The following is a 27783-nucleotide window of genomic DNA, read 5'->3' as shown; positions in this document are numbered from 1 at the left end:
ACTGTAAGCATTCTACAGAATAAACTGGGGCTCTGAGAGATTAAGATCTTGCCCCAAATCACAGAATAGCAGCAATGACCCGGGACTGGGAGTCACGGGTCTGGGAGTCACAGCCCTCTGACGTTGAAGGCTCTGCCTTTCCACCCCGTGGTCTGAAGGCATCAAGTCAAGAAGTTCCCTTGTGGGAAGCACTACCTCCACTGCCTGCTTCCAGGCTGGATGTGCATCCCATCCTTTCACCTGCTGTTTCAGACAAGGTTGTGTCCCATCCCTGACCCTTCAGCTCATTCTGGTCCTCCACCACTGTGACCCACATGGTCCAGGGAGTCCCTCAGCCGTGAAGACAGAGGCCAAGTTTCTCCCGCATTAGCCATTGGCAAACAAGTGGCAGGAGCTGTAAGGAGGCAAATTATTTCTCAAACCAAGAATGAAAGTCCTTACAAATGGCTTTAGTGCTGAGGCCCTGTCAGTCACGGTAAGTCCTGGTTTTCTGTCACTGGAGGCATTCCAGAATCTTCTATAAATTATGCCATAAAAATACTACATACAACATTGAATTTGATGGCATATAGGGACCCAAATCAACAGTAAGATTCCAAAATCTTAGGATATATACTATTTTTTTTCATACCTATGTTATGAAATTATATTTTGGGCAAAAATTACTTCATATAATGGAAATTTCAATATTCAGAGATCAGAGATTTAGTCTCATAAGCCATTTAATTTAATCTTTATTTTAAAAAGTGCCATAACCAGTAACACTGCCCTTCATCCTGCCTGTGGGGAGGCTCTGCGCTACCTGACCTCACAGAGCCCTCTGTGGCTGGGCCTTTCCCCATGCCCTGGGGGATGATGGAACTTGCCTAAAGCTCCACCCCTCTGCTGTCATTTGAGATTTTAGACTCCTTCAATGGAGTGGTCACATTTGACATTTATCATCCACAGATAATGCCTCACACATCACCTGTCACAGAGTGCCAGGCAACAGGAACGGGGAGGAAGAGAGGGAAGCAGGAGGATGGGCTGTCTTACCGAACAGGATGCCACACCCCTGCTCACACCTTTATAAAAGCAGAACATCTAGACTCCCAGAGAATCACCTGGCCATCCTCAGTTATGGAGGCTGGGAGTAGCTTACACACTTCCCATTCTACAGACATGCACTGAAATGATCCTGATTTTGCTTGTCTTTGCTCCACTATATATATATACACACATATATATTTTTTTTTAAGACGAAGTCTCACTCTGTCACCCAGGCTGAAGTGCAGTGGCGCGATCTCAGCTCACTGCAACCTCTGCCTCCCGAGTTCAAGCAGTTCTCCTGCTTCAGCCTCCTGAGTAGCTGGGATTACAGCTGAATGCCCCTACGCCCGACTAATTTTTAATCAGAAAATGTAACTGCATTGCTATAAACTTTGAACACAAGGAACAGAGAATGGATGAACTTGATCCTTTTTGTGATTTCCTTAATTTCTTAAATTGCCCAGATACTTTCATCTTTTTGTGGACAGATGTCAAAACACTTGTTATGCCTCTCATTTGTGTGCTTTGTCCATAAAACTAGCACAATATTAATCAAGTTCAGATACTCCCCTAAATGTTTAAAAGGTAAGATGATAACCTTAATTTCCAGTCCTAATTTTAGGAGCAGATACAGGGTTACTGGTTATGGCACTTTTTAAAATAAAGATTAAATTAAATGGCTTATGAGACTAAAACTCTGATCTCTGAATATTGAAATTTCCATTATATGAAGTAACTTTTGCCCAAAATATAATTTCATAACATAGTTCCCTGAACTGATTGAATGAATCTAGATTGAGTCAGTCTTCTGTGGTTAATAAAAACTATTGTGAACCCAAAGAAATGCTGGTCTGCATGAAGTCACATTAATGCAGGTCGCCTATTGTTAATAAAAGTACTTTCAAGACACTGTGAATCATTACTAATGTTTTAAGATTTTTGTATTAATTATGTTAAACCAAATGGGTAAATACATAAAGGAAAAAATCAAAAATTTGCATATTTTCTAAAACAAAAGGAATCCTTCCCAAGCTAAGACTTCATTGAATAATTCCATTGAGATGCGATTCTCATCAAGAACTCACCAAGGGAGCACATGTACACACAGGATCTTTCAAACGGTATCGGAACCTTCCTTGCCCCAACAGCTCCTCCTGAAGTAACAAATAACCTACATGTTCACCGGGTCAGATGCACATTCAAGGCAAACACTAACGCTTGGAGGAGCATAGGGATTTGTTCACTGAGGTCTCCTTTTACAGCCAGAATGACCACAAGTCATATTAACACAAGAGCCAGGGTCAGATGTGTGACGTTGTATCTCCTGGGCCATCTTCCATGCTGAGACGCAATGGTCTGGATGGGGAAAAGCACCTCAGCAGTTGGCACTCACACAGGGGTCAGCAGATGACAAAGAGCCCAGAGAGACTCTGAGAATGAGCAGAACACATGCACCATGCAGGGCAGGAGGAGGACACGGCCATAGAGAAACTGTGCCTGTGTCCATGGTTGGCCCAGGTGGTTTCAGACCAACAGAGAAGATTGAGGAATCAGAAATACTGATGATGTTCTGAGCACAGCAGATGCCTGTGCACATATTGGCAGCTACCGGCCTTAGGGGTCAATATATTGCACAGCTTAATGGAACGTCCACTGCTTCCAGACCTCCTGGGAGATGCAGGTCATGGACTGTGTCCATTATGCGGATCAGACTAAGAGAATCAACCCACTGACCAGGCCTCTGCTAAGCACCTATGAAGATGTTGCCCCACAACCCAACTAAATGGTCATGGGGAAATCAGACCATAAAAAGACATGGATTCTCATCAGCATAGGAAAAGGAAACAGTCAGCAAAGTGAAAAGACAACTCACAGAATGGGAGAACATGTCTGCAAACTGCCCATCTGACAAGGGAGTAAGAACCAGAATATACAAGGAGCTCAAACAACTCAACAGCAAAAAAAAAAAAAAAAAATTCAAAAATGGACAAAAGACCTGAATAGGCATTTCTCAAAAGAAGACACACAAGGGGCCAACAGGTATGTGATAAAAGATTCAACACCACTAACCATCAGGAAAATGCAAATCAAAACCACGATGAGATGTCACCTCACCCCAGCTAGAATGGCTATTATCACAAAGACAAAAAAAAAAAAAAAAACCAACCCCAGCAAATGCTGTGACACATGCAGAGGAAGGGGAAAGCTTGCACACTGCTGGTTGAAATATGAAGTAGCCACTATGGAAAGCAGTATAGAGATTTCTCAAAAACTAGAAATAGAACCACCATGTGATCCAGCCATCCTCCTGCTGGGCATAGACCCAAACAAAAGGAAATTCATGTATTAAAGGGATTTGTGCACCCACGTGTTTATTGCAGCATTATTCATATTATCCAAGATATAGAAGAGACCTAGGTTCCCATCAGTAGATAAATGGATAAAGAAAATGTGGTAAGAAAGAAATGCGTGTGAATAATATTCACAGTGGAATATTATTCAGCCATAAAAAAGGAATTAAGTCTTGTCATTTGCAGCAACATGGATGGAATTGGAGGTTATTATGTTAAGTGAGATAAGCCAGGCACAGAAAGATAAGTGCCGCGTAATCTCACTCAGATGTAGAGCTCGGCCGGGTGCGAGGGCTCATGCCTGTAATCCCAGCACTTTGGGAGGATAAGGGGGCAGATCAACTGAGGTCAGGAGTTTGAGACCAGCCTGGCCAACAGGGTGAAACCCTCTATCAACTAAAAATACAAAAGTTAGCCAGGCATGGTGGCACATGCCTGTAATCCCAATCCCAGCTACTCAGGAGGCTGAGACAGGAGAATCGCTTGAACCTGGGAGGCAGAGGTTGCAGTGAACCAAGATCATGCCACTGCACTCCAGCCTGGGCAACAAGAGGGAGACTCCATCCAAAAAGAAAAAAAAAAAAAAAGCAGAGCTCATGAAGGTGGAGAGTAGATTGGTGGTTACAGGAACAGGAGAGAGGAGGAAGAGAAATTGATTCATCCTCATGGGTACAAAAATACAGTTAGGTGGAAGAAATAAGTTCTAGTATACAATAGTATAGTAAGAAAACATGGTTAATAATGTATCGTGTATTTCAAACTAGCTAGAATTGTAATGTTCCCAACACACACAGATAAATGTTTGAGGTGATCCACATCCCAGTCACCCTGATTTGATCTTAGCACATTGTAGACATGTGTTCAAATATCATCTCTACCCCCAAGAATATGTACAACTGTGATAAATCCATTAAAAAAAAACACAGAAACATGTGCTCAAAAACATGAAAATGATGAGGCTCGAGATCTTGAAAGGAGATTTCTGGGAGCCGTAGCTCAGGCAGACGCCACTACAAAATCAGTTACAAGGGAATCTCAGGGGATCAGAGAGGTTACAAATACTCAAATGATCATTTCCAACTCTCTGCAAATTTTATAAAAATCCATCTCAAATATTAGAACACCAGAATAGTGTAAATTATGTTATTTCATACCAAATTTAGATAGAATTGGAATTATAGAAAAAAGAGCCAAGTATGTTAATCAAATTTCTTTTTACATCGAAGGCAAGGGTTCTAGCAGGTTCCTTGTGAGTTTGCATTCTGATGAGAATTAGTCCTTAGTATAGCTCCTGCAAGTGTCTGAACTATGGCAAAATTAGAGACATATACTGGAAGAGAATAAATTGAATTTTTCCTTCAACTTCTTTGCAATTATAGGAAGCTATTTACATTATAGGGATCAGATAGGATCATTCTCATTCACTGAGCAGCAAAATTCTACCATTAGCAGGCATGTCATTAGCTACACTTTTTGACATTATCTCTCCCTAGCGATATTCAATTTATTCCCTTTATAATAACTCTCCACTACATTAAATCGATACCAAGATATTGCCCATGTATTCATGTTGTGTTAAAGAGTATAAATTGAAGTACTTTGTATTAACAGTTCAGTTGAATTCCATTTTAAGGGGAATGTGAAAATTGGGGATTAAACTTCAAATTTTAAGAAACTGATTGACTTTTAAATTACCGTTTGAGGAAGCATAGAGTTGGCAAAATAAATTCATTTATTCATCCACTTCTATATATTTCTGCAGCAACAACTTGCTTAAAATAGTCCCTTTAAATATCTTCATTAATTACCCAGGTTTTAGAATACAAACAAAATAGAAATTCAACATTTCAAAAGCAAAGATGATTACTCCCCTCATTATCAGCGAGACCAGGGCTGCAGAACACGTTCATTTTGGAGGCATCGGAATGCACAGGAAGGATGAGGAGCTTTCACTGTCACCCCTTTCAAGAAACCACTCGAGCCCCACCACCGCCAGCTGCTTTCTCAACCAACCACAGCCGCCCCTCCACTCCCCCTCACCCCAACTCAGAGCCCTGCCAGCTCCATCTCATGCCACATGGCCAGGGGCTCCTGGCTTCCTTCTCCAGCCCTCCCCTCCCCTCTCCGATCCCAGGCTGGCTGGCAGATCAGGTCCAAGGAAGACCAGCCTGTCTTGAAGTGGATTTGTGAACGGCACAAGGCCCCGGTATTAAGATGCCCGACAGACAACCTTCCATCCTTCTTTTCAAGACTGAAACGATGCCAAAGTGTTATCCGAGTTATTTGCTTTTATTAAAGTTATGCTTCTTTGATCTTTTTCATACCCTAGAAGCAATGGAGAATTAGAAGATATTCAGGAACTATTGTCACCTTCGTGGGGGTGACAGTGGCCATGGTTCTACAAAGTGGTCGCAGGTAAAGGCTCAGGAAGAGGTAACGCAGGACGACACTTACTGCTGTCTCCACGGAACGGGGAGGGAGGTGTGGGCTACACTTTTCTTTCCCATTTTCTGCATGTGTGAAAGTTTTCATAATAAAACTTTGGGGAGCAAAACAATCTTCATTTTAGAAAAATAAGACAAGACAGAAAAATACGTTTTTAAGTCCATTATCCTACCCAGGAGAAAATCACTTTGAAGAACACGTGGTACAGAATTCCAGAACTTCGTGCTCTAAAAAATGAGGGACATACTGCACACACAACTCAAAAATGGTTGACTTCTGAGTCACAGCGTGCCATAAGCCCTTTCAAAACAAGGTTATCTCTGCAATGTCATTTTCAACTGGCTCATAGCATTTTATCACATGAACTTATTAAGGCCCTTTGTGCCCATGACATGCGGTTCTTTTTCCCTAAAGTCAGGCTAAGGAGGAGACGCCGCAGCACCCTAGCTTGGGCGGCAGGATGCTAGCGTCTGTGATGCCAGTTTCTGGGTCGTGTGGAATGAATCTCACCAGTAACTGTCTCTGGGACTGACTGTTAAGGAATGTTTGGGGAAAGACCTGTTGTGGAAGAACCTACTCGAGGATTGAGTTCACCTCCCTGGACCTCGGTTTCGACTTGTGGAAATGCTGTCTAGGCTTCCACAGTCAGGTGTGCCCAGGGAGCCAGCAGGGGCATCTCCTAAACGCTCGAAAGAAACGGATTCTCTGGCCCCACCCGGACACCATGAGTCAGGCCATGCCCAGCGCAAGAGCCTCAGGCGAGGCACAGGTGGGTCTGCAAGGTCCCTTGAGCTCCAAGCACCTGCACGTGTCTAGGCAGAACCTCGAGCACGTCAGTATTCCCTCGGGAAGTACGTAAACGCGCAGATGTAAGTGGCGATGGATCTCTCGCCTCTGCGTTCAAGGGGAGAGATCTCCAGGATAAACACCCCCTTTTCCTACACCATTTTCCACCAGGCTTGGAGAGTCGGCTACCCATGGCTTCCTTCCAGCAAAAGCAGGAGAAAGGGCTGGGCTAGTTGAACCAGCAGCACTTTCAGTTTTAGGGTGTGTCGTGTAAGTTAGTGATTTGTGCTCTGCAGAGAATCTCCAGGGAGAGCAAACAGAGCAACTGGGATAATCAGCTTGGCCAGAAGAAGCAGATGACGCCCCATGAGCGAGCTCCGGAAAGACGGCCCCACCTTGAAGCGCCCACGCTGAAAGCCAGTGATGGGGAGACGTGCTGTGAACCGAGAGGTGATGACATGCGTAGATCATCTGCCCCCAGCCCCATGCGCTGACCCAGGCACAGAGAAGCCACATACGTGTACTGGGCACACTCTATGGAGTAACGTTGAATTGTTGCCCTGGCAAATAAAACCCAGCAGAGATCAGTGGGTCCAGGGTACACTGGTAAGAAATGGGTTCCAGTCGATTCCTGTGTGGTTTTGAGGATCATGGTGAGCTAGGATCTACCAAAGCTGCTATTTACAAAGTGGTGACCATGCTGACAACAGACTCAAGAGAGGGTGTGGGGCCGGGTGCGGTGGCTCACGCCTGTAATCCCAGCACTTTGGGAGGCCAAGGCGGGCTGATCACCAGAGGTCAGGAGTTCAAGACCTGCCTGGCCAACATGGTGAAACCCTGTCTCTACTAAAAATACAAAAATTAGCCAGGCTTGGTGGCAAGCGCCTGTAATCCCAGCTACTCGGGAGGCTGAGGCAGGAGAATCACTTGAATTCGGGAGGCGGAGGCTGCAGTGAGCCAAGATCACACCACTGCACTCCAGCCTAGGTGACAGAGCAACACTCCATCTCAAAAAAATAAATAAATAAATAAAACAAAATAAACACACACACATATATTCTTTTAAAAAACTTTACAGCCAGGCGTGGTGGCTCACGCCTGTAATTCCAGCACTTTGGAAGGCTGAGACGGGCGGATCACCTGAGGTCGGGAGTTTGAGACCAGCCTGACCAACATGGAAAATCTCCATCTATACTAAAAATACAAAATTAGCCAGGCATGGTGGCATGCACCTGTAATCCCAGCTACTCGGGAGGCTGAGGCCAGAAAATTGCTTGAACCTGGGAGGTGGAGGTTGCAGTGAGCCAAGATTGCGCCACTGCACTCCAGCCTGGGTGATAAAGCGAGACCCTGTCTCAAAAAAAAAAAAAAAAAATTAGTATTTGATTAACCAAATAAAGTCATTGCAATTAGGAACCATTTGTAGATTAATTCTTCCTACTAAACTGTGGCCTGCTGACTCATAGCACACTCAGAAATGTAGCAGAAATGTAGCGTTAGCATTACACGTATACTGGGTACATGGATTGGTGAGTTTAGTAGCTGTGAGCATATTCAGAAACTCATGACCCTTTTGCTATCTCCAGGAGGGAAGCCACGTCTTCTTAACTGCCACGACCTTCCTGTGAGGCCTCTGTCCACACAGCCTCTTCCTACGTAACACACACCTCACAGCACTACCAGGAGTTAACTGCCCACAGTTCACTAGAAATTATTTAATTGAATCCAATGAGAGAACACGTATGGATGTGTTTTTTCTAAAAATGAAGGAATTCACATCTAACCGAGTTCACTAACACGTTACGGAGTCCATAAAAATAGGAAGAACTCGATGTTGCTTTTACTCACAAGCGTTCTTGGGTCTTGCAGCTCATCCAAACAGCAGCACTGAAATAATCTCGATGCCAAAACAAGGAAAACTCCCTGAGGTATAGGCCACCTTTCTAAACTAAGTTTCTTCCAGTACCCAAGGAGAATGTCCTCACGGTGACATCTGCTCATCTCTGGATTTCCTTCACGAGTTGGGGACGAGCAGACTGAGGCACAACGCAGCAGCGAACACGCTCGGCACGATGACATCGTCAGAGTTTTCATCTCCAGTGGGACCCGGTCCCTTGCTGTGACGTTTCTGCTTTTGTGTAACTGACCCAGTTTTGAAGCTGTTGTGTTTTTTGTTTTGTTTTAAACAGTTCTCGGTAAAATCAGGAGTGCTGTTGGGAGTGCCCAGCTTCTCATGTCCCAGAAATTCCAGCAGTTTTACTGGCTTTGCCAACAGAATATGGTAAGTGAATCCTCAGTGAACCCCTGTTCCCTGTAACCAAGCTAATGGGCACCATTCCATAGATCCTCACTGTTTCCTTCCTCGTCAAAGAGTGCCCATCAGTATGCAGAATATCACGTGCACTTACTACAGAAGAGGCTTCCCGCCCCGAGGACAGAGACAATACGGCCCCGGTTTAAACGCGGTACCGAGGCAGGGAGGCGGATACGGCCCCGGTTTAAACGCGGTACCGAGGCAGGGAGGCGGATACGGCCCCGGTTTAAACGCGGTACCGAGGCAGGGAGGCGCATACGGCCCCGGTTTAAACGCGGTACCGAGGCAGGGAGGCGGATACGGCCCTGGTTTAAACGCGGTACTGAGGCAGGGAGGCTGCAAGGGGGAGTGGGGGACAGGAAGAGGGGGGCTGCAGCAGCACAGGGTGTCGCTGTGTCTTTGCAACTGGATGCCCCACCAGAGCATCTTAGAAGAGGAGAAACAATAGAAATTTCTATTACAGCTAATGTCACAAATGAAGAAAATGATCTGAGGTGCCTGGAAATAAAAATACATAAACAACTACAATAAAGAGATTAAGAAGAGATTCTGCGAATGATTTAGCCTTTGTATTTTACAGTCAGTAGTGAAACGAATATACCATGAACTAGATGCATTAATACAGTTGACGTTAAACTTGGTTATTCCTGACAAGCAAACAGAAAGAAAAACCACATATATATTTACCTATACTTACATATATACATGTTAATGTATACTTATATATGCTTATATATAAATATATATACACATGTTAATAGATAAATATGTGCTATTTCTGACAGAGCAGAAAAGCTTATATATCTCTCTCATATATATTAGATGTATACATGATTATAATCATATATGCATCTATATGTTTATATATACACCTATATACATCTATATATACATCTATATATGTTTATATATAGGTGTATTTATATATAAACATAAATATTAACATGTATATGAAAGTTTACTTATCCTTATATATACATGCTAAACATTAACATGTAACAAATATATAACATTAACTATATATTTTATATATAAATATATAGTATATATAAAATATACAGTATGTGTGTAGGCAAATATGTAGTACATATAAAACATGTAAGTTTACATAGTAATATATTTTATATATATATTTGCCTACACACATACATACATATACATTCTATATGTTTACATATACATGTTATTATATTTTATATATACTATATATTTGCCTACACACATACATGTATACTTTTCCTTAGCTGACTATTCACTATTTTGAGAAATAGTAAATAATATTTATGCTACTTAATACTTTTTTTATAATACATACATCGATTTCTTTTCAGACCAAACATTTTCAGTCAAATGCAAATAGGTCTCCTCTAGGCCTGGCGTAGCAACGGTGCCAGGCGTTTTGATGATGTTTTCCTTGGCTTTTTCACATGCAAAGAGACATGAGGATATTCTTACATATCAAAGGGTGCACGAGCCAGCCAGAGTTGCCATCTCATGTCTTTTCATTAGGGTCATTAAAAAGTACGCCTTCTCTATCACTGTCCAGTCACCCCCACTGAAGTTCACGGCGAATTTAAAGAGTTACCATCCCTCTGACAAAGTTATAATCGTCATTTAAAAGGGGGAAACAGAAAGGTTTTGACTGCCTCGAAAGAAGCTCCTAACTGTGTAAACACTGAGCTGTCACGTCACCTGTGAACGATCTTGCCTCCTCCGTAGTATCTATTTAATTATTACCTTTAAAGGAATTGATTTGGGCCACTGACGAATTGATTTGGGCCATCCCTCTGTGTAATATTATGCAGACTCGGGTGAGCCTAGGCACGCACTGTCTTTAGGAATGCTCGTCCAAAGCTTCCCACACACAGCCCAAGGTGCATATTCAGACCTGCTAAATGTTCCTTTCTGCTCTGCCAGAAATAGCTAATATTTGGCTTAAAATTGTTCATCCTAGTATTTGTTATGCCTTCTGAGTTTTAAAATAGCTGGCTTGGCTACACCCTTTTCTTTCGACTTCTATTCAGGATTAGTAGAAAAACACTCTGACACGTTTGTTGCGAAAGAGTGTTACAGGGAGGGGTGGTGCCTGAGACAGGCTTGGCAGGAGACGAGTGCTGACATGTTAAGACACGCTTTGCTCATCAAAGCCAAATGGTCCTCAGCGCAAAGTAGCACCGCTGTCTGCTGGAAGTTGTTGGTACGTAACTAAGCTTTAAGTCAAAGAGTGACCCTAGAAAATGTCAGAACCCCACCCCGAGATTAAGGACGGACCACGGGGAGCGGAGCCTCTCAGGACGGACCACGGGGAGCGGAGCCTCTCAGGACGGACCACGGGGAGCGGAGCCTCTCAGGACAGACCACGGGGAGTGGCGCCTCTCAGGGTCGGGATGTGCAGGTGGCTTGTGGCGCAACCAGAAGGCACGTAATACCGGAAATAACCTCAAAGCGTGCAGCCTGATTGCTGTGCTTGTGGGACCAGCAGTTTGGTGTCCCCAGAAACTTAGTCTCATTCAGACACTCTGAGCCTGCCTCTGAATTTTAACTCCGTCCAACCCCGGGGGTGTGTGTGCCTGAGCAGATGCCGGCACAGAGAGAGCTGCCCCAGGCCACACGGGGCACCGAAGTTCCTATCCAATGGACGCCGGATGCCAGAGCCACAGAGCTGTGTGAATTTAAAACGACGGCAATTTCACAAGGAACAAGGCCCTGCATGACTTTGCTGGGGTAAAAGGAATGGCATGGCACAACCATTGACTTTTTTTTATTATTAATATAAACATCTTATCGTTTCTCAATGTCCATTGGATTCAGATGCAACTGCCTCCCCCACTAAAAGACAACAGAAGACAAAACCAAATCCTGACCATGCCAGGCTATGCCTTTCCGGCCCCAGCGCGTGGTCTGGGTGAGCCCAAAGGACGGGTGTGTTGTTGCCAAGAAGCGGAGAGGAGGGGGGCACGGGAAGGCAATGGCTGCTCTCAGGCAGCCTCCACCACAGTGGCCGGCCATGTTCCTCCTGCATCCCCCGGGAGATGTGACCAGGACCACTCAGCTGTCAGCGAAGGAGAAGCCACTCCGCTTCCCCTCACACCATCAGGCACAGCCGTGCCCAGCCCTACAGAAACAGGGGGCACAGCCATGCCCGGCCCTACAGAAAGAGGGGGCACAGCCATGCCCGGCCCTACAGAAACAGGGGGCACAGCCGTGCCCGGCCCTACAGAAAGAGGAGCACAGCCGTGCCCAGCCCTACAGAAAGAGGGGGCACAGCCATGCCCGGCCCTACAGAAACAGGGGGCACAGCCGTGCCCAGCCCTACAGAAAGAGGGGCACAGCCGTGCCAGCCCTACAGAAAGAGGGGCACAGCCGTGCCCGGCCCTACAGAAAGAGGGGATGTTCTTAGGTTGGTGAAGACCTGGAAGCCAGGTAGGCACCACCCTACAGCCTCTGAGCAGCCTCCCCTACTGCTTCTCACCCAGCCTGGCCTGCCCTGTGGCTGCAGCTCCTGGCGTCCCTCAACTGACTTCGGTGCAGAACATGGCTTCCTTGCCAGGCACTTTTGTTGTCCCCACCCACAGAGGCTGAGTTCGGGCTCCCAGCCGGTGGCCAGGGCCGCCCTCCTGGGGAGCTCCTCAAGTGCCTGGTGGGGCTTTGAGGGGCCAAGGCTGCCCTCGTGTGGCTGCAGAGAAGAACGGGCTCAGCCGCTCGGAGGGCAGCTGGGGAACCCAGGTCCTGGCTCTGGATGAGGAATCGCAGAGCTGTCCGTTCAGCATTCTCTTCACTGAGCATGAGGAGTGTGCACTGCTGAACCCGTAAGCAAATCCATTTGAATGTCGACCCACCAGAACCTCCTCTGATTCTGCTGAATCCCCACTGAATCAAGGGAACCACGCCTGGAAAAGTCATTCGGATTTCAATGTAGGGAGCAAGCCAGGCACGCTGGCTCACCCTGTAATCCGAGCACTTTGGGAAGCTGAGGCAAGAGGGTTGCTTGAGCCCAGGAGTTTGAGGCCACCCTGGGCAACATAGCCAGACCCCACTGCTACAAAATTAAAGAAATTAGCTGGGTGTAGTGGCCTATGCCTGTGGTCCCAGCTACTTGGGAGGCTGAGCAGGCAGGATCCCTTCAGCCCAGGAGGTGGAGGCTGCAATGAGCCATGATCACACCTGCGCTCCAGCATGGGTGACAGAGCAAGACCCTGTCTCAAAAATACATACATAAATGTAGGCAGCTGGCAGAAATCATGTATCTATCAGGCACTGTGCAGAGAAACCAAGCACATCTCTGGGCCACTCGGCCCGGGGCTGCAGCCCAGCAGCGTCACCTGCGCCTCCTAAGTGCGGACGCCGGTTGGTGAGAGCGTCCTGTTCCTTGGCGCGTTACATTTGTAAGGTGTCATCACCGTAAGCACGAGAGCTAAGAGCCGTCAGAGAACAAGCAGGTATAGAACGGGCTCCAAGCTAGTTCCCCACCGCCACCACCAGGCCAAAACCACGGCAGGCTCACGGAGCCCTGTCCCTGCCGAATCATCCACAGGTGAGCAAAAACACAGGGTCCTACTGCTTTTATGAGCTGTGAAGCATTTAGAAACTCTCCCATCTGCCCCATTCCCAGCATTTTCAACGTGGAACAATGAACGGCTGTGCTACGTGTTTTTAAGCCGTCAGCAAATACTTGTGCTAAAGTAAACTGTCATGGAAGCATGGCCTTCCCAAATATCTGCCTCAAGGTGGAATTAGCCAGGCTTCTCCCTAATCCGCCTCTTGAAAGGCACGCGCGGGGAGGAGTGGCCTCCCCAGCCTGCACCCACAGGAGACTCTCCTAGCTCTGAACACCCTGTGTGTGTCCCCAGGACCCCAGCGCGATGCCAAGGCCGACGTCGCAGGACCTGGCCGGCTACTGGGACATGCTGCAGCTCTCCGTTGAGGACGTCAGCATGAAGTTCGACGAGCTGCAGCGGCTGCGGCTCAATGACTGGAAGATGATGGAGTCCCCGGAAAGAAAGGTAAGGGCGGCCGTGCAGGGCGGGCTCCCAGCAAACCCCCTTTCCCGCTGAAGTAACGACCTGCTGCAGATACAGCATGACAACGGGGTTCTCAGTCTTTTGCTGGCAACACAGGAGCAAATTTAGCTCTATGTATGTGTGCACATGTGTATACGCACGTGTGTGTGTGTGCATGTGCCCAAAATGGGGCCGAACTGAAGCCTTGGGCATGGATGGTAAATAATAGGGTCTTCCTGCTCTGTCTCTTCTATATAAGCCTTTCAGAGAGACTCTAGCCAAGATCACAAGCAAATCTGCAGCCTCATTCCTGACAGGGGTCTCACCTCTGAATTATCTTTATCAAACTTGTTCTGATTGTGTAAATATTAAGCTGGCTTCCCACAGGGAAAGTTTTAGACCTGATTAGGGACTATCTCCTATTCAATATACCTTCTAGTATGGCCACTATAGGCAGGGCAACATTTTATACCTTATTGAACAGTTTGATGAATTAATCTTCCTATAGATCCATCAGCCTCAACCCTTAAAATAGGCTGAAATTTGCCATTAAATCTGAACCCTGGCATTTCACTTCTTCCATGATGCTGTCATCAGAAGAACTAATAGATAGTTCTGAGTTAGCAGCAAAGAGATGGATTTCCTCACACGTTTTAAAGACATCCTGAGGAACCATAAATGGATTTTTCTAGACAAATGTTATCAATTAAAAGGATAAAGAAAATCAAGTCAGCATCCTTTGGGGAAGTGGTGTTTGGTATCCAGCAAGGATGCACACTTGGGTCATTAGAACGAGAGCCAGGGCTGGTCGTCATCATCGACTCCTGCCAGAAGGTGCCCTGGCCGCTAGCGGAGTTCCAGGCCAGATGCCATCGATCCACAGGTTCCCTCTCATCCCAGACGACAGGGGAGTAGGGTGGGAGTGCACAGGGTCCATGTAAGCCATGTGTGGGACAGGTCCACATAAGCCATGCATGGGACTAGGCTGGTCCACGTAAGCCATGCATTGGACTAGACAGGTCCACGTAAGCCATGCGTGGGACAGGTCCACACAAGCCATGTGTGGGACTAGACAGGTCCGTGTAAGCTACGGTTTGGATCTGAGGTGAAGGAGATGATCAGTGATGCTCCTGAGGGAGAAGTCTGTTCGAACAGAATGTACTGAAGTTAGCCCAGACGCACATGATGGTTCCGTCTAGTTTCCATTCTTTGGTCATTGAGAGCGAATGTGAGCCCACCTACCCAAGCTGCACATAAAGTATGATTCTCAAAATGGAAACGTCTAAGGGAGGCCAAGGTGGGTGGATCACGAGGTCAGGATATCAAGACCATCCTGGCTAACACGGTGAAACCCCATCTCTACTAAAAATACACAAAATTAGCTGGGCGCAGTGTATCACGCCTGTAATCCCAGCACTTCGGGAGGCCGAGGCAGGCAGATCATGAGGTCAGGAGATCAAGATCATCCTGGCTAACACGGTGAAACCCTGTCTCTACTAAAAATACCAAAAAAAAAAAAAAATTAGCGGGGCGTGGTGGCAGGTGCCTGTAGTCCCAGCTACTCTGGAGGCTGAGGCAGGAGAATGGCGTGAACCCGGAAGGAAGAGCTTGCAGTGAGCCAAGATCAAGCCACTGCACTCCGGCCTGGGAAACAGAGCGAGACTCCATCTCAAAAAAAAAAAAAAAAAAGAAAATGGAAATGGTTTCTCGCTGAGGGCAGAGCACACCAGTCTAGAAAGCGAGCAGATCTCTAGCACAGCGGAGGCTCCATGCCTGAAGAGGAGGCCCTGCCCCTCCTGAACACGGCATCTTAAAAATTCCCTGGGGTGGGCCCTGCACAGCGTCTGCTGGACACTCCTACAGTGCCACAGTCGCAGGCCTGGAAGCTCCTTTGATTGGGGAACCCCCACAGGAAATACTGATGTGTACGTCTCACAGGCTCACAGTTCAGGGGACACCAAAGAAGGAAACAGATCCTCTTCTCTCCTTTTCTCTTGGAATCCCCTGAACTATGAGGACAGTTACCATGTGCTGAAAAAAGGAATTACTTGTTAAAGTAGCTGAAGGTTTCAGTGAACTCATCCCCCCATTGTTTTATATGGATGCCAAGAAGTCAGGTAAGAGTCATTGCTTCTGGCCTAGTCATGTAAAATAAGCAGAGGAAACAAAGTTCCAGACACCAAAGCAGCCTTCTTGCCACAGGCCTCCTCGTACTCACACAACTGCCTGTCTTCCCCTAATCTCCAAGCACCTCTGGACTCCCTTTGGAATTTTTCAGAGGCTGAAGAGAAAAAGACATGAGTGGAGTTTTCATGTTTTTCTCCCCCAAAACTAGGTATCTGCTTAGGAAAGTGGTTCTGACGCCTTCTGCCGTGTGCCCTTTCATGGGAAGGAAACAGCTGGCTACGGAGAGTCCCTGTCACGGCTCTGTCCAGAAGGGGAGATGGGGCAGGTCCCACTGTCTTTAGGAACAATGTGAATCACACAGTTGTGGACACAGACCTTTTGTGGGAGCAAGTGCAAGCATTACCCTTTGCATTTGTTGCATAATTGTGAGATTTATCTTTCTAAAAAGGCATACACTTATTTTAGCATGACTTATCTGAAAGTCTGAGCTAAGGGTCAGAAATACTTATTTGCATCTTTTTACAAAGCAAGTAAGTGAATAGTGGTTTTATAAATATTGTCCATGTCAATGGGATTTTAGGCCAATAAGAGAATTGGGCCAGTGTTTCCCGACACACCCGCCCATGTAAGATGGTTTTCATGAATATAGTGAAATCCCAGAGTCTGCAGAAAACCCTGCAGTGTTGAATAGGGACGTCCAGCGATGGTGTCCAAAACCCTCGCGATGCTCTGAGCTTAGCAATGCAGTTATCGGCCGATGCTCGGAGATGACACAGGGCTTTGGGAAGTGCAGGAATCGGGCGACAATGTCAGATTAACTCAGTGACTCCAGAGACGCAAGGTGCGCATCCACGGAATGTATTTCCTGATTTGTGAACACTGCCCCCGACGCCTCTGCCCCTTTGGGGAGGGTGAGGGAGCTTCTACAATGTCCATACTGTGTAGAAGGCAAGCCTGTGGCCTGGCAGTCAGAGGCCAGGGGAAACGTGGGAAGGGAATGAAGGATGCTGCCCTGGGGGTTGCGGTCACGAAGGGCGTGGGCCAGACCCCAGGGCCACTGAGCTCACGAGCTGTTAGGACCCTCCTCCCACCACCTGCCAATGTTGACTTGTGATGCTTTTCAGGAAGAAAGAAAGCTCCCGCCTCCAATACCAAAGAAGCCTCCCAAAGGGAAATTTCCCATCACAAGAGAAAAATCCCTGGACCTGCCCGACAGACAACGCCAGGAAGCCCGGAGACGACTCATGGCCGCCAAGCGAGCGGCGTCCTTCAGGCAGAATTCTGCCACCGAGCGCGCGGACAGCATCGAGATCTACATCCCCGAGGCCCAGACCCGGCTCTGAGGACAGGGCCCGGCCACCTTCCCCTTGGTTGTTTCTGCTTTTCCACAAAACGCTTGTACAGTCTGTGGCCTCCCTGGTGGTTTGTCTTTCTTCCACTGAACACGCCCTTGCTCTTGTGCTCCTTGTACCGTGAACACCGTGGAATGCGGCCGGTGGCCTCCGAGTCCACGGAGCTCGTGGCGAGGACGACGTTTGCTCTTTTTTTTTTTTTTTAAACTGGTGGCCTGGCTCACACTTGGCTCTGAGGGACAGGTGTGGTGAGACCTGATTTCTCCTCCGTGTTCTCAGAGGATGGCGAGAAATGCCTCCGGACCTGGAACCCAGCTTACATTTTGTTATTTCTATTTTTATAACTTGTGTGATAATTAGAGGTAAGAATAACAAATAACTATAAATGGGTGCATCTCACCACTCCCTAGAGGCATTAGACACCCAAGTGGAAGGTGCTACAACCTGAAGTGCAGGAAAGAAAGACCCATTCCCCTCGCACAGCCGAGCTTTTACTCGCTGAGCACGGGCGACCCGACCGCCCACTCCGCTCTCCTGCTCCTGTCTGTCACAGATAGAAAACATGAGGCTCCTTGTGTCAAGCTTCCTGTGATGGAAAGTGACCTCTCCAACCACCAAACTCCCTGCCATACAGTTCTCCAAAATCCCAGGCGATGACAAGTCTGAACCCACGAAAATACCCAGCACAGCATGTACACATTCAAAAGATAAGCTGAGTGTTCCCACAAGGAGGTCACGCACAGAGAAGAGAGTCTTACGGAGGGCTGGGAGCATAAAAGGAAAACAATGTCCTTACTTCTATGAACTAGTTATTGTATTTTTTATTTCTTTGTAACTTAAAATACGACACCCAGTATTTTCTTTACGTTTCACCATTTACGCTACATGTGATTTTTTTAATGTATGTATATATATATATTCTCAAATTGCTCTATCAGCTGACTTTTCAGGGTATCCTTAAAAAAAAACACACACACAAACAACAAAAGTTTGCTTGTTTAAAATGACAGTTGTGAAGTTGTAAAAAGTTTAAGAAATATGAATGTGAGTGGTAAGTATATCTCAGTTTAAATGGTAAAGAAGAAATGTAGTTTACATTTGTATTTTTCCAGAATTCTTTTGTCCTATGCAGTATTGCTAAAGTCAAGAATATATTCCTTGCCTGTGTTAGACATGAAGGGAAAAAGAGGTCACATATTGTGATTTCCAGCTGTGGAATTCAAAAAAAAAATTAGTGTTCACGACTCTATGGTCGGTGCCAGAGGAAAACAGGAACGACTCTAATTAATAGGCTTTCCGTGTATATAATTAAATTTAGCTGCCGCGACCACTGTTCCGACACGACTTCTGTTTCACACTTCAGACCAGTCTTCAAAGGAAAAGCCTATCCGATTTGTCCATTGGGTTACAGTTTCAGAGTTCTCATTATTACTCAAAGTAAAAGACTGCGATTTAAGATGTTTCCACCCCAATACCTGGTCTTCCTTCCTGGCTTAAGGAGTACCATGTACTAAGCCACAGGCAGAACAGCTTTTGATGACCCCGTAGCACTTTGTTTCTTCACCTTGGTTTGCACTTTACAATGTCCCCAGCCCCTCTGCAGCCCGTGGCTGGCAGGGCGTTCGATGTGCGGTTGCCCCTCAGAGTGCCCTCCAGAGCTGCGGGGTCTCCCCTGCCTCGTTCCCCACATCCCACTCAGCATGGGACCATTGGGAGCAGAGCTGATATTAAAGCATGTTTAGCTTTGAAGTTTTACTTTTTTAAAGCTGAGTAGTTAACAATTCCCTGTAAAAACAAAACCCTGTAAATTGAGCCTCATATCTGGTATATATTTTACCAAACAGCCTTAACATATATTTGGAAGCAAAAATCAGTACGAATGTATCTCCTTGAAAAATGCAAAAAAAAAAAAAATCCCTGAAATATTCTTCTATAAATGAATCCTATTTCCCCAGAGTGTTCAAAGCATTTTTCTACCTAAATAAATACCTAAATCTTGAGTAGTGTACAGTAATGACGCTTCTTCCTATATCCACTCTATTATGTTAAAACAAATGTAGTTGCGAGTATTGGCATTTTAGACTTTAAAAATGCTGTATGATGTCAGATGAACTCTGCTGTTTAGAAGTAACCACAGAAAAGCAAAGTCAGTGTACACTCCGAGTGAAAGGAAATGTAATGTGCATAAAGGCCCGCCACCTCCCCACATTGGTCTATCTACTGGCAGCTGATATGTTTAACTCATTTCCTTGAGCTTATACAAAACATATAAAAGCAAACTGTTAAAGTAGACAATAATTATTTGTCTCAGATCCCAGATTCTATGATCCCCGCTTAAAAGAAAATGTTCACTAAATGTGGGTTGATTTCTTATGTTTTGTAGACTCATTGTCATTTTTCAATCCCAAAAAAAGTCTTGGCCTAAACCATCCCTCGGTGAGCAGATTAACCTACCACTGCATTGCACAGGGGTTGGCGACTCGACGTGGTGAATGTGCACGCGCCCTGCTTGGTCCGCCGTGTTCCAAAGAAGATGACTTAATGGTAGAACGGATACCTGCTGCTAGACCTGATGGAATGTTACCTGTCCGTGTTACATACTCAAGTGCAATATACTCAGTTCTCATGCAGGTGACATTCTACCATGAAACGCAGAAGATAAGCCATGTTTATGTGTTGTACATGTAAAGAAAAATAAAACTGTTTATGATACTTGTGTTAGTCACTGGAGCTAGCTTATTTCAGCCACTTCTAGCAGATACATGCCATGGAGCTCACAACGTGTGACCATTTTGTCATATTTAAAATATAACTTTAAGAAAAGAATAAAGATGCACTGGGGAACATGGCTGAAAATTATTGTGCTGTTCTAGGAACATCGTCCTAGAGAGAGTGACGTTCACTCTAACCCCATACCCACATTCCCTAACGGTACAGCCAATGACGGGTGAAACCCAGACACTCTCCTCAGAGCTGACAAGTTGACCCTGCTGTGCTGAAGGCTGTGGTTAATAAAACACAAGTATGATAAACAGGACCTAGCATTTAACCTAGGAAAGGAGAACGCTGCTTGTCACCTAGAGTGCTTTCCTCTTGCATCTTCACGTGTTGTTGTGTTTGAAGTAAAACTAGTTGTTATCAATGACAATTTTTACCATATTTTTCTCAGCAAATTTATATCACCATCTTAGAATGGTATATAAAAAAATTGAACTGTTTATGATACCAAAAAATTACAGTTTTGTTTAAAAGGAAATGTGGATGTTTTCAACTCCAAATCAATTGTAAAAACTTCAAGCACTTAATGGAAAGGTAAATGGTCAGATAAAAATATAATTACATGGAAGGTTATCTGGTTTTAAAAAAAAAAAAAAAAGGCTACAAAATCAGTGACCTCCTAAGTGGAGGGAATTTTTCCCTGCTGCTTCTCACGAAAGTGGCCAGGGTTATGATTAGAAGACACAGTGGCAGAGCACACGCATGCATAGGCTCTGATTATTTCTCTTGGAGCATATGTCCTTGATTTTTGCCTTTTCGATGCCATATTAAGCAGCCACTGTTTCCACCCCTTTCACTAGAAGGCCCTGCATCCGTAAATTCGCTCATCTCTGTTTTTGTTAGATCCTTGTAAGCATCGCTACCCCAGTTCAGGATGGAATTTCACAGGAAAGTGAAGGGATACTGCAGGCCTGTGTTTGGAGCGCCTGTGGTGACCGTGGAACGAGCTCTGTTAGAGACAGCTCTCCGGTTTGCGCCAAATCTTTTGGGGGCGAGTAGGGAGTGGGGGAGGTGAGTCCGAGTCTTCCACAGGAAGGACTTTTCTATCTGCAGGACCTCCATCAAGCCAAGCCATCCTGTGGTCCTGAGCATGAAGGGGCCAGGGGACCTCCTGGGAGACGCAGCTTGTGTTTCAGCTGTGTTTCATCAGTCAGCCTTGCTTGGAATTCTGGCAGGTTCCCCGGGGTGTTTCAGCGGACAGGAGGCCCACATGCCGTGGCTGAGTCAGCCTGGGTACTCCAGTCACCAGCAGGGCCATCCTTGATGACAGGCCCCCCCACCCCCAACAAACCTGGGAGAGGCAGCAGAAAATGTGTAAGAGGGTGTGCGCTGGTAGGGACATAAAAGCATTGCCCAAAATAGCGCTGGTTTGGGGAGGACCCCTGGATACTGCCCTTGAGCCACACTGAAAACTGGAATTGCCCCACCTGGGAGCACAGAAACACGCTCCTCCACCACGGGCCGAAATAACTAAATTCCACGTGGTTCTCGCCTGCTCATTTCCTAGCCCTCTTCTTCTCAAGCCTGAACTTCTTTTTTTTTTTCTAACTGCAAATTTAACAGGCTAGTTTAAAACAGCAGTTTTCAGACGACAACCCCTGGGAATGTTCCAGGGTTCTTGTTTTGATCTGCATGTCTGTTTACACTTCTCTGCAGGCGTGGGTTGAATACAAGTTTCCAAAACTTGAAAATAAAATAGAAAACCACGACTTTCAGAGATGAAAAAGATGACCCCTTTCTGATTAGGATCCATAACTCTGTGGGCTGGGGCAATGCAGTGTGCTTCATTCAGTGCCCCGGGTCAGCCATGACACATATCACGTAAGGTCAGCTCAGAGCCCATGGCTTCCCTGCAGGAGCCCCATCTTGTTGCTATTAGTTGGGAGTTTCAATACATTGTTGGCCATAAACAAAGGGCTAAAAGAAAGGGTTTGCTTCTATGCATTCGGCTGAATGTCCCCCAGTGCAGGGTGGCAGCAGAATGTTCTGGAAATGAAGGAGATATTGCTAGGAATCTCTAGGCTATTAGGCAACCTGGCTTTTATTCATCCTCAGCCAGCAACTCATCTCAAGTTTATGTGTCGGTTTTTTCCTCTAGAAAGGGGATTACAGTTCCTGTCCCTGTCTCCCTCGAGGACACATTGTGAGGATTAATGACATATTGGCTATAAAGTCCTTTGAGTTCCTGGAAACAGGTGGTGAAAGTGTGAGTTATTGCTAAGGATTAGTCCCTGGCCTCTTCTGGAATGCCGCCCTCCCAGCTCTGCAGCAGACGCTGCCAAAATCCAGGCTGGTCATGAACATCTCAGAGATAATCAGGGACCACCAGAGGCAGAGGCCATGAGATTGTCTTTGGAAAGGTTTGGAAATGGAGAAATAACGACAAGGGCCATTCTCCTGAGCTTCTGGCCTTCAACTGTTTCTAGATGCTTCCAAGAACAACAACCCAGCACCAACCAGAATTAGGCCCCGTTTTCACCATTACCTAAGCTCAATTGCCTCTTAGATGAAATGAGGAGATAAACTAAACATTAAAATGATGAAGAAAAAAAATTATTTGGAAGCAGAAAACTGCATGGGTGGGGAAACAGCAGGAACGAAATCAGACACACTGACTCAAACCACGGAAGGGTTTGAGAAGCCCACCCCTCTAATTCCAGCTGTTTGTAATTTCTCTGCTTCACACTTGAGAGAAGGCAGAGGTGGTCTGTGGGAAAGCTCCAAGAAATAACCGTCTTTCATCCTTGCCACTTTGAAAAATGTCCACAATTTTATGAATTGCTGTCCTAACCCTGGTGTTTTTATCCAGTGTTAAAATAAATTTCAAGTTTCAATGTAAACACTTAACTGATAACTTCTTTGCAGAAGAAATGTCCGTTACCTACTATCAAACTACTTTTTAACAGATTTTGTATATACACACACAAGGTGACAGAGGTTTACCTCCCTACTTTCTTAGATTTTATGTAACTCTTTTCATTGGTGCTTATTCAGAACCTGAAAGCCTTGGGCATCCAAGCTTTCACCTACTCAATAGAGGAGAGGCGATAATGAATGAAAAGACAGACACCAGGTTTCTTCGACAAATTTAAGTTCAAATTTATCTCTTTCAAGCTAGACCATGGTCTCCCTAGAGAGTGTGTTGGTTTGTGTCTGCCAGTACGACAAAGGATGCTCCCAGCTTGATCGTGGTACCTTATGGAAGCCACTCACCCATTCTCTGATTTACCCCCAAAACACTACCATGCCCCAGCCCCACTCATTTGAATAATACAATCATATCACTTTCGAAGGGCTCAGCATGAATATTCCCCTCACTCCACTTTTTAACTGATTTGCTGAACTCAACAAAGCTTCCCCTCACGGGCAGTGAGACCTAGGCTCCTTTCGAACGCTTCCTTCCGAACGGTAAGCCCCTTAGTTCTCGGACCGGACAGGCCCTCCCTGCAGAGAGACACAGCTCATCCCCCGACCTTCCATACTACAGACCAAAATACCCAGGTGTGGCCTAAGGACTACATTAAATGCCTCCTATAGAAATTCAAGGAATGTTAGAACCAGGAAACTAGCTGTTTAAAGTTTTAAAGAAGTATATATATATAAATATAAACATGAAATCATATCGAGTGTGAGGATGAACAGAGTGCCAAATATTCAGCATCTGTACAAAGTCATTCACTGGAATTAAACTATTTTATGTAATTCTCTTTCTCATGCTTTTATGGTTCTTTTGATAAATTCTATTTAGTAGCATGCAGGATACCTAATCTGAATGTGCAATATGCTATTCATCACCACGACAATTTCTTACTTAATAACTTACCAGAATGTCGGTCATTCCTTTAAGGCATTTAAGGATTGCTTTATTTGTGTTCTTTTTTCTCATGACTTTTTTTCACTCTCAGCTGACTGTAAGAGGCTGCGCACCATTTCCGCCATAACCCTCCTGTGATGATGCCTCCATTTGACTTCTGTATCGCTGATGTTCACCTCCTGTAAATAGTTCTGCAATTAAATTTTTTGAGAAAAGTAATGTTTACTTTTTTATTGGAGTGAATTCTCGTGTTATTTTAATCTCAGAAAAATTATATAGACCAAAGAGTTTTATCCGAAAAAAAATTACACTCTTCCTCCATTATATATTTCATTGTTGAAATATCCTCAATTTCTCTATATTTTAAGAAGTAATGGACATTTATTAAGGCTACAGATTTAATATGTATGCAAAATGGTATAGATTAAATGAGTTTTTAATTAATAAATCCTACAGTATTTAGTTAACGGTTGTTTTACGCTCTTTTGAGTTGCATTGAAAAGAGACGCACATTAGCTCACTGGACCTCATGGATCCAGGCTCCAGTGAGACAGGGTGGGATGTGGACTTGGTGATGAAACTCCAGGAGGACAAGTGGGTTCCAGTCCCCAATGAGCCTGCAGCTGATGCAAGCCAGTCCATCCAGGGAGGTGACGGGTCCAGGAGGTGGACCGGTCCGGGGAGGGGACCAGTCCAGGGAGGGGACTAGTCCAGGGAGGGGACCAGTCCGGGAGGTGGACCAGTCCGGAGAGATGGACCAATCCGGGGAGCTGACCAGTCCGGGGTGGTGGGCCAGTTCAGGGAGGTGACCAGTTAGAGAACGTGGAGCAGTCCGGGGAGGTGACCAGTCCAGGGAGGTGGACCAGTACAGGGAGGTGGACCAGTCCGGGGAGGTGGAGCAGTCCGGGGAGGTGACCAGTCCAGGGAGGTGACCAGTCCGGGGAGGTGGACCAGGCCGGGGAGGTGGACCAGTCCGGGGAGGTGGACCAGGCCGGGGAGGTGGACCAGGCCGGGGAGGTGGACCAGGCCGGGGAAGTGGACCAGGCCGGGGAGGTGGACCAGTCCGGGGAGGTGGACCACACGTCACCACTCTGAGCAGTTGCTCCCTGCCTTCCACCTCCTTGATCAGTTGCACCTGCCCTTCTTTCTCTCGCCTGTGACCAGCTAGTCTCACCCCCCTCAGTGAGAAATCCTGCTGCCTCACGTCTCTGTGCCTTCTTTCCATGCGCTCCTTTCCTGGATAGTCTGAGTATTGCTATCCAGTCTCCCCAGGGGCACAGTGCAGCTCTTGAGGATGACCCTCCCCCAGTGCACATCATGATTGTGTTTCATGGATTGTTTTTCAGGTCTTTCCTTTACTGTATTTCTTTTCATGATACACTTATAACCAGCAAAAGCAAAGCTTTATATATTTTTCTTTTTTAATCCTATAGCCCTTCAATAAATATTTTAATTTACTTGGCCTTTCATTTGAAACTGTATACCTTCATCCTCATGTGGTCAAACACTATTTTCCCAGACGTCAGTAAAAGTACAAATAAATTACTAAGGAATTCATTTTAAATTGTAACAAGATAATTTATAGAACCTTTTAATTAAAAACCAAGGGACCAGTGCATGAGAATTTCTGGTTTCTCATACAGCATTCTGTCCTCACAACGAGAAAAAGTGGAACAAGCTGAAAATCAGCAATTCTTTGTAGATTCTTATCAGAATGAATGTCACAGGGCAAACAGCTCCCCCAGAATGAGAGAGGCTGACACAGAGACTCACAACCCACTGAGCAGATGCCCAGGTACAGAAACCTCTGTGGGTACCCGTGCTGGGCTGGGGAAGCCTGACCCACAGCCGACAAACCGAGAAGCTCAACACGGACAAACCTGAGGATTGAAAACTCCAGGAGGCCCAGTCTTTGGATGCCCCCCACACTTTGTGAGCTTTACCCCCAGGAACCCCACCCAGGTTCTCAGGCTGTAGTTCAGAGAAAAACGCCCTTGTGTTTCCAGCAGGTGGGGGGAAAGTAGCCATTCTGAAATATGCCCAGAGCATCTGTTCACCTTAAAAAAGGCCCTCAAGTGAAAGTATCCTACCAAAGCCTAACAGACAGACTTAGGGTTTGCGAGCATCTGACATATCTAGGGGAAGGGAAAGACCCAGTGCCAGCCCCATCTAGCCATCCTAAGGCAGGGGTGGGGAGGGGACTAGGAAGGATTTACAGAGATCACACCTCTGGGCACAGGCTCACTGAAAGACTGAGACCCAATCATAGGATAAGAGAACGCTTCCCCTCTCCCCACACCTTACCATTCCATCAATAGCACTTTTGTATTAAAAAGGGGGAGGCCTGGTATGGTGGCTCACACCTCTAATCCGAGCACTTTGGGAGGTCAAGGTGAGAGGATCACTTGAGCAGAGGATTTTTTAAAAAAGAGACCCAACAACATGCTCTCTACCAGAAAAGCGCTTTAAATATAAAGACACGGATTAAAAGTAGTGCCATGGAGCAGGGTATACCATGCTAACACTAATCCAAAGAAAGCTGCAGTCACTGCATTAACACCAGACAGCGCGCCTTTCAGACAAGGAGTCTCCTCCAGGACACAGAAGGATGTGACATAATGATAAAGAGGCCAGTTCTCCAAAAAGCCATGACAATGCTCAACATGCCTGTGCCTCAAAACTGTGTCAAGTGACATGAAAACCAGCAGAACTACAAAGAAAGAGAAATCCACTGTGGCGGTTAGAGAGCTCAGCACCTGTCTACCAGTAACTGACAGATCCAGCCATCAGAAAATCAGGAAGGACATAGCTGACCTCAACAGCACCACTGGTTACCTAGCTATAATGAACACCTAACACCCTACTTCATCCAACTACAGCAGAACGCATATGATTCCCAAGCTACACTCTGGGCTACGAAACACACCTTAACAGATGTAAAAGAAGCACGACTGGTTACCTAGCTATAACGAACACCTAACACCCTACTTCATCCAACTACAGCAGAACACACATGCTTCCCAAGCTACACTTGGGGCTACGAAACACATCTTAACAGATGTAAAAGAATAGAGTCATACAATCTAAGAACTCTCAATTACACAACAGATTAAACTAGAAATCCGTAACAGAAAGATAGCTGGAAAATCCCAAAACACGTGGAGATTACGCAATGCACTTCTAATAACACATGGATCTACAAAGAAGTCTCAAAAGAAATTGAAAAATATTGAAACTAAATGAAAATAACAACACAACATATGTAAATTGTGAGATGCCCCAAAAGCAGTGCCTGGAAGAAATTCATAGCATTCAACGCCTGTGTTAACAAAGAATGATCTAAAACCAATCATTTAGATTTCCACCTTAGGAGGCAGTTAAAACCAAAGTAAGCACAGTAATAGAAATAATAAAAATTACAGCAGAAATCAATAAAATTGAAAATAAGAAATAGAGAAAAATAATGTAATCAAAAGCCAGTACTTTGAAAAGATCAATAAAATTGATAACCTGCTAGCCTAGCTAAGCACAAAAAAACAGAGATGACACAAGTTACTAATATTAGAAATGAAAGAAAAAACATTACTACACATCCATGAACATTAAAAGGATAACAGAAGAAAATCACAGGGCTGGATGTGGAGGCTGACACCTGTAATCCCAGCACTTTCAAAGACTAGGGCAGGAGGATTGCTTGAGGCCAGGAGTTTGAGACCAGCTTATGTAACATAGTGAGACTCCATCTCTACTAAAAATTAAAAAAAAAATTAGGCTGGTGGGGATTTGC

General features: G+C 45.6%; 1 protein-coding gene across 3 annotated transcripts in view; it reads left to right on the top strand.

Moving 5' to 3' along the window:
- The window catches only part of DLGAP2 (DLG associated protein 2), a 937648-nt gene extending 917532 nt beyond the window's left edge, over nucleotides 1-20116 (top strand). For all 3 annotated transcript variants that reach the window (XM_032162534.2, XM_032162533.2, XM_032162532.2), the window contains 3 exons: nucleotides 8801-8892; nucleotides 13776-13928; nucleotides 17177-20116. In XM_032162534.2, the coding sequence (XP_032018425.1) occupies nucleotides 8801-8892; nucleotides 13776-13928; nucleotides 17177-17395 (464 nt within the window). In that variant the 3' untranslated portion in view covers nucleotides 17396-20116. The remainder of the gene's footprint in view (nucleotides 1-8800; nucleotides 8893-13775; nucleotides 13929-17176) is intronic.
- Nucleotides 20117-27783: the final 7667 nt, after the last annotated feature.

Source organism: Hylobates moloch, unplaced genomic scaffold (assembly GCF_009828535.3).
Source record: "Hylobates moloch isolate HMO894 unplaced genomic scaffold, HMol_V3 SCAFFOLD_8, whole genome shotgun sequence".
Taxonomy (NCBI): domain Eukaryota; kingdom Metazoa; phylum Chordata; class Mammalia; order Primates; family Hylobatidae; genus Hylobates; species Hylobates moloch.
Note: the sequence above shows the minus strand (reverse complement) of the source record. Positions and strands in the feature narration are given on the sequence as shown.